At 40.1% G+C, this 7860-nt stretch overlaps 1 protein-coding gene across 1 annotated transcript; it reads right to left on the reverse strand.

Moving 5' to 3' along the window:
* Positions 1-1315: 1315 nt before the first annotated feature.
* Positions 1316-6296, reverse strand: LOC140539279 (cyclin-dependent kinases regulatory subunit 2). Its single transcript, XM_072661954.1, has 3 exons — positions 6093-6296; positions 4061-4188; positions 1316-2805 (listed from the first exon to the last, which is right to left on the reverse strand). The coding sequence occupies exons 1-3, from the start codon at positions 6149-6151 to the stop codon at positions 2762-2764; spliced, it is 231 nt and encodes a 76-aa protein (XP_072518055.1). The 5' UTR covers positions 6152-6296; the 3' UTR covers positions 1316-2761.
* Positions 6297-7860: the final 1564 nt, after the last annotated feature.

Genomic DNA, 7860 nt, shown 5'->3' on the forward strand with positions numbered 1-7860 from the left:
TTGCCTTCTCCCGTAGTCACCACCTTGGAGATACATGTTTTTCACTGGACAGCGACGATATTAACCCTTGGCTGCCTGTAAATTTGAGTGTTTTTTTTTTTATCTCGGTTTTGACGGATCAGGACCGAAGTACATCTCGGAAATTTTACAGCCTTTCTTGAATGCCAGGACATGAAGGTCCTGTAGTGAAGGGATAACAGTCTGGAACAGCCTGTCCCTGGACATCAGACTGACTCTCCGAGTCAAAGAACTTGTTTATTAATATAATAAAATGTAAAAATGAATAAAGACTAATGCAGTCCTGAGCTTCTGGGTGGTTCTGGGTATCCCGTCTTTTTTTCAGTGTGTAGCACCTCACAGCTTTGCTGGCATCTTTGCTATGAAGATACAAGTTCACCTCATTTTAGCCTTGGTTTGGAGCTTCTTCTGAGAACGTTCACCCACTCTTCCTCCCAGAGCACGTTCAGCTCTGCAGAACTCTGCAAACGTCGTCTACCACAAACACAACATGTTTAAGATCTGGCCCCAGACCTTCAGCAATGTTTAGAGGCCCAACAGCTTCAGCTTCAGCTTCTTAAAAGTTTTCATCTTGTCCGGCTTGACGCCACATTTCCCACTTTTCTTTCATTATTGTTTTTATTCCTGTTTTGATTTTGATTTTTATTTTGATCCAAAGTCAATCTGAGGAGGACGGGTTCCCCGGGTTCCCCTTATGAGTCTGAGTTCCTCTCAAGGTTTCTTCTTCTCGACCTGAGGGAGGCTCAGACCCGGATCTCTGTAAAGCTGCACTGTAAAAACGTAAACATGTAAAAAAAAAAAGCTATATAAATAAATGTAATCTAATTTAATTTAATTTTAGAAAGTTAGTAAATTATCGTTTACGTCCATCCTGAGGCCTTTCATCTCTCCCACATCTAACTGAATTGAACTAAAAAATAGTTTATGGTGGATTACGAAGGTTTGGATAAGGACCCTGGCCCTGTTGTAGAAGCCATGTTCTTCCAGAATTTGACAATATGTGGTGGAATCCGTTCTTCCTTCGACCCGTGCAGCGTTCATTAGCCCATTTCAGATTTTAGCCCAAAGAGATTCAGCTAAATTGAAAGTTATTTAATGTAAATAAATAAATAAATAAAATACTAAAAAATACCTTCATCCAGCTTTTCTGCACTGTGCACCCTTATTAACAGCCCAACAGCTCCCCCTCCTGCTCAACAGAGGAAATATCATATCACTGCAGTTATTTCAAGGCATGCTCACGCACAAATGTTCAATATGAAAAAGGTGTTTATTAAACTGTACAAGACAAGCTGGATTCATAATTCGAGTGGTTTATTTTTTTTTGGTCTTTTTCGTTTGGTCATCGACAGAAAACCCGTCAACAGGATTTAAAACAAACAAGATTTTGCTAAATTATTAATTATCCGGTGATCATGCAGGATTTTCTTTCTGTACACAAGCTCAAATATTCTGAGCTGAGTCTCTGAAGCATTTTTGAAACTTTAGGAACAAACTTTTATTTTTATATAATAAAAAAAAAAAAAAAGAAAGAAAATCTTCTAGATTAGTGGTTTAGCTTCCGGCCTGCAGCCTCTCTGCTGCTGCTGCTGCTGCGACGAAGTGCATTTCTTAACCTGCCTGAAACGATCCAGGGCTTCATAATTAGCTTCATAAGTTGAATCAGGTGTAAAAGCCCGTAAATGCAGATCTACTCCACTCTATCTAGCGGTATTGAGGCCCAGTGGTCCAAATCCGGCTCTGGTTTGTCCAAACGCTGCATAAACGCTCAGATTCCTGCTTCACTACACCTGATTCAGCTCCCCAGATCAGGAGTGGGCAGCTCTGAACCTGGAGGGTCGGATTCCTGCACAGTTTAGGGCGCACACCTTCCCCTTCCCTGCTCAACACACCCGCTACCTGTTAGCCGCAGGGGTTAGCAGGTCTAGCAGGTCTGTTAAGAGCAGGGAAATCAGTAAACTGTGCTGGACTCCGGCCCCCTGTTGCCCACCTCCTGCTCTGGATAATCAAACCCCGGCTGAATTAGGTGAGAGGTTTCAACCAGGGTTTGTTTACACGGACTGCAAAGCACTCTTTGGTGACCTCCCCTGAAAGTATCACTGACGTGGCCCATGTGCACCCCATCCAGACAAATCTGTGCTTGAAACAGATACAAGTGATCAGCTCCCAACATAGTTACCATAGTTACCATGTCCTCAGAGAACAACAACAAAAAAAAAACATACAAACAAAAAAACAACAACAGCGGGTTCTTAAGGCATCGGTGCTCAAGACGCAGCAGAACTTCAACACTCTGTCATTTGAAGTGGTCGTAATCAGACAGACGGATAGAGAGACAGACAGAGAGGGAGACAGAGAGACAGACAGAGAGGGAGGGAGGGAGACAGACAAAACAGAGGGAGACAGAGAGACAGAGACAAGACAGACAGAGAGGGAGGGAGACAGAGAGGGAGAGACAAGACAGACAGACAGAGAGGGGGAGACAGAGAGGGGGAGACAGAGAGGGGGAGACAGAGAGGGGGAGACAGAGAGGGGGAGACAGACGTGATTGGCTTGTTTAAAAGGCCTCTTTCGGATTTCGCTCGCTGACGCTCGTGGTCTTCGTTTTCTAACTGAGCGCAGTGGCTGAGAAAAATCCAGCTCATGCACAGGAAGTCGGAAACTCGTAAAGGCTGCAAGTATTCACTGAATACCAGAATAATCCACAGGAAGGTTCCAGAAGATCTGAGGGCCACAGTCGTCATCATTGTTTTGGAAGAGGTCTTCTAAACAACAGGATGTGAGGTTCTGGAAAAGACAAGAAGAAGAAAAGGTAAGTCGTAAAGAAACGCCCGGAACTATGTCCAAATGTTTGTGGACACCCCTTCTAACGAATGCATTAGCTACTTGACATATGGAAGCTGGTCTAGTCCCTGTAGAGAAGTACTGCCAATAGAATAGGACTCTCTACAGTAGCAGATAAACATGATGAACCAGATATCGGCACCATGCTGCCTAATGCCAGGCGTGGGCTAGTAGAGGGGTATAAAGCCCCCCCAGCATTGAGGAGCTGTGGAGCAGTGGAAGAACTGTGTTCTCTGGAATGATGGTGGCGGTGCTCCATCCAGTACGTTTAGGATGAGTTGTTGATGATGAGGTGACCTCACTAAAACTCTTGTGACCGAATGCAATCAAATCCTCACAGCAATGCTCCTCCTCCAAAATCTAGTAGAAAGCCTTCTTCCTCCAACAAAAGCAGAAGAAACTCATTTTAATACCCCTGATTTTAGAACAGGTGTCCCAATACTTTTGTCCTGTGGTTTACCTGAATAATAAGAGTTCAGTACATGGAATAGAACCGTCTGCATGTCAAAATATGGCAGTAAACACAGAGCCCGTTACACCTGGTGGTCAGATCACGTTCAGATTTCACCTCCAAGACTTCCTATCGTGATCGGACTACGGCCCGATCACTCAAAACTACTTTAGGTGGTGTTCAGAGATGGATTTCGCCCACATTGGGCGACACAACACAAGGATGAAAGGAATCCGTTTCCTGTGATCGGATTCAGTCAGAACAGCGGAAATACTATTGTACTATTATTTTTTATTTATTATTATTATTTAAAATAAAAGCATGTAATAATTACTTAGTCTGTGGCATTTTCTGAGCCATTACAGGACTGCGAGAACCCGACACCGACAGTTTGGATGAGAAACCTTTGTTTACAGAAAGCCAAACAGGAAGTGATGCACGTGTCGGCGTGTTCTTACACTGGAAAGTGAAGAAAGATCGTCTGGTCTCACTGGAGACGCATTTTAATGACAGAATCTGGTCAAAGCAGATCCAGATACTATCCAGATACAAACACATGGCAGGTGTAAACAGGCCCAGCTTGCACCTCTACCATGTTCCAACCCACCTCCATTCATCTGCCCTGAACTACTGAAGCTTTAGACATTCAGCACTGACGGCAACATGTCCGATACCACTGTATCAATTCATTAGCAAGCCCTTCCCACCCTCCTCACACTGAAAACCCTCATCATGCAGGACACTGACCAGGTTCGTGAATCATATAATGCACCCATCCGAGAGACTGCTGCACTCCCAGCCTCCTCCACTCATCCTCGGACATCAGGTGGGACTTGGGCACCTGCTTAGCCAGCTCTCGGGGCAAAACCACGTGCCTGGTGAACAGAAACAGAAGAGAAGGTAGATTGTACACGACCTCAGGTTCAGGGACAACCAGTGATGACCTTAAAAGAGGGCTGCAAAGGCTAAACTAGTCAGACACACACAGTTCATTACTGTTCAAGATCACAAAGTCAGGTTACATAGAGTTAAAGTCTGAAACTCAGCTCAAATGTCACTTTTACTCCCAGTTTAAATGGAAAAGCCTGGAAACACAGTGTGCAGACCCCCAGACTCCCCCAGACTCCCCCAAGCAGGAAGGCCCAGTCAAACCAGCCCAGCTGTGTGAACGGTCTCCCCACCTTCTCCACTGATCAAAAGGTAATTCAGTCGTTTACGTGTTTAGTACAGATTTATTTTTTTATTCTGTAAATGATTAAATGCAAATGTTAATTGTCTAATTATCTTTTTAGCATCAACTAAAGATAAAGTAAAAGTTAAATGAAATTAGCCAGAGCCTGAAACTCAGTTTTCCTTCAGAAATGTCAATTTTATTCCCTTTATATTTGAAAATGCCTGAAAACACAGTGTGCAGACCCCTAGACACCCCCAATCAAACCAACCCACCCGTGCCAACAGTCTCTTCGCTTTCTCCGCTGATTTAAGGCTAATTAAAGCTCTTTACATATTTTATAATCTAATATTCTGTTAACAAGTAAAATTATTAATTGTCTAATGATCAATTTCAAATATTTGGTTCCTGCTTTTAAAATATGATAAATTCTCTTAAAATATGATGGATATTATTGGAACTACTTCTTATGTTCTTATTCATTTTAGAATCAACTAAAGATCTGTTCATCACTCTGGACACGTCCAACATTCACCCACTTTTATATTTACATCAGTCTGATGTTCTACCGATTAACTAGAAGCTGCACAAGAGCAGAATCTCATACATTTATCTGAAATCCAGATTATTTAAGCGATACTGTTGAAGACATTGACCAACACACACAGTTCCTTAAAGTTAAACAGTTAAAGCCTGAAACTCAGTTTTCCTTCAGAAATGTCACTTTTACTCCCAGTTTAAATGGAAAAGCCTGGAAACACAGTGTGCAGACCCCCAGACTCCTCCAAGCAGGGAGGCCCAGTCAAACCAGCCCAGCTGTGCCACCAGTCCCTTCACCTTCTCCACTGATCAAAAGTCCTCTACTTGTTTATTTTCTAATATTCTGTAAGTGAATAAATGAAATTATTAATTATGTTTAATGATCCATTTGGTTCCTACTTTTAAAATATGATTAATTATGGATGTAAATTTATTCAAACTTCATTCTTATTAGTTTTAGAATCAACTAAAGATCTGTTCATCACTCTGGACCCGTCTAACTTTCACCCACTTTTATATTTACACTTTTATAGCCTGGAAACACAGTGTGCAGACCCCCAGACACCCCCAATCAAACCAACCCACCCGTGCCAACAGTCTCTTCGCTTTCTCCGCTGATCTAAGGCTAATTAAAGCTCTTTACATATTTTATAATCTAATATTCTGTTAACAAGTAAAATTATTAATTGTCTAATGATCAATTTCAAATATTTGGTTCCTGCTTTTAAAATATGATGGATATTATTGGAACTACTTCTTATGTTCTTATTCATTTTAGAATCAACTAAAGATCTGTTCATCACTCTGGACACGTCCAACATTCACCCACTTTTATAGCCTGGAAACACAGTGTGTAGACCCCCAGACACCCCCAGACGCCCCCCAAGCAGGAAGGCCCAGTCAAACCAGCCCAGCTGTGCCACCAGTCCCTTCAGCCCCCCTCTCCTCTCCTCTCCTCTCCTCTCCTCTCCAGTCCTGCCTGAGCCTCACCAGCCCCTCACCTGTCTGCCTGTCTGTCTGTCTGTCTACCTGTCTGTCTGTCTGTCTGTCTGTCTGCTGGTCAGTTACCTGTACTCGTAGTGGTCGTCGGTGTATTTGTCAGAGTAGTAGATCTGTTTGTGCGCCATGACGAAACAAAGCGGTGGAAGAAAAACAAACAAACAAACAAACAAACAAACAAACAAAACCGATGTAATTAATATCGCTTCTCCTTCAGTCTGATGGGCGCGTGCTGAAAGGCGTCAGCGCCTCGCGTGCGTTTCTAAAGCTGATCAATAACTTTTTTTGAACGCCGGAATGAAATGAAATGTCGCCTCGCTGATTGGACGAGGCGGAATCACGTGACTGCAAATCTCGGCTGTCGTTGGACGCTGCTCTGGTGACGTGTTCAACTTCCGACCACGTTGAGGCTCACCTCCCACCGACAGGGGGCAGAACTGCTCTGCTGGTGAACTGCTGCGCTACTGAACACATCCTGTAGACGTTTAGATTCTCTGCACGTTTTACAACACGTTCAGTTCATTAATATTATTTTAATTGATGTACAATTCTGTTTTATATATATTATATTTTAATTATATTTTAATTATATTTTAATTATAATTAATATAGAACATTAAATACTACATGTATTTGAACAGCTGTACAGATGTTACATTTATGTAAATGTTTTTATAATTATATCGGTACATAATATTTTTTAAAGCTCTTTATTACTTTTATTACTTTTTAAACTCATTATTCTTTATTTTATGTATTGTTTAGTGTAGTTTGCTCATGGGACTTATTCAGACTTTAAAATGAAAACCTGAGGTGCCCAAATATCTGCATAAGGCTGTGTGGCTTTGTACTATTTTGGTTATTGTTATTTTATATAAAATATTAATAAAAATCTTTTTATATTGACTAAATGTAAAAAGTTCAGAAGTTTTTCCACCTCCTGTAAAGCTGCTGATTTAGTTTGACAGGGACAATATGTCCAATCAGTGCCCTGAACTTCAACAATTTCAGTACATGTTTATTTAAAGCTTTATTAAAAAGTCTTCTTTGAGAAGTAAAGTATAATACAAATCTACATTTAGGAGCAAAAATATATATTTTTAATTAATTGATTTATTTATTTATTTTTATTATTTATTTATTTGTTTGTTTTTAAGTTTTGGTTGCAACCAACCTACACCTCCCTAAAGTTATTATTTATATATATATATAATGGCAACACAAACTATCAACATATCAAAATATCAATTTATTATTGAGAAACATGGCAAAATCTCCATTTTGCTGTTTTTTATTTTCCTCCTTAATGTGAATCTGGCAGTTGTTCTTTTAATGATGAATGGACCAATAGAAATGCTCCAAAATTGCTTGGAATAAGATCTTTTTACATTGACTTCCATTTAAAGTTCAGAAGGTTTTTTTTCCACCTCCTGTAAAGCTGCTGATTTTGAGATACGAGGTCTTTGTCCAACCAGTGCCCTGAACTGCAGTAAAGCTCAGCTATTATAGAGCTAAACAATTTCAGTACATGTTTATTTAAAGCTTTATTAAAAAATCTTCATGCAAATCTACATTTAGGAGCAAAATTTGTTTTTTATTTTATTATTTATATATATTTTATATTTTTGTTTGTTTTTTTAAGTTAACCAACCTACACCTCCCTAAAGTTGTTATATATATATATATATATATATATATATATATATATATATATATATATATATATATATATATATATATATATATAATGACAACACAAACTATCCAAATATCAATTTATTATTGCAAAACATGGCAAAATGCAAAATCTCCACTTTGCTGGTTTTTACTTTTCTCC

This window comes from Salminus brasiliensis, chromosome 18 (genome assembly GCF_030463535.1).
Source record: "Salminus brasiliensis chromosome 18, fSalBra1.hap2, whole genome shotgun sequence".
Taxonomy (NCBI): Eukaryota; Metazoa; Chordata; class Actinopteri; order Characiformes; family Bryconidae; genus Salminus; species Salminus brasiliensis.

Bases quoted from the DNA above. Each gene is read 5' to 3' on its own strand.
- LOC140539279 (XM_072661954.1), bottom strand. From the start codon at position 6,151: ATGGCGCACAAACAGATCTACTACTCTGACAAATACACCGACGACCAC. The intron at 4,189-6,092 runs GTAACTGACCAG...TCTGTTCACCAG, and splicing joins GACGACCACTACGAGTACAG to GCACGTGGTTTTGCCCCGAG. The intron at 2,806-4,060 runs GTCAGTGTCCTG...TGTCTTTTCCAG, and splicing joins TTATATGATTCACGAACCTG to AACCTCACATCCTGTTGTTT.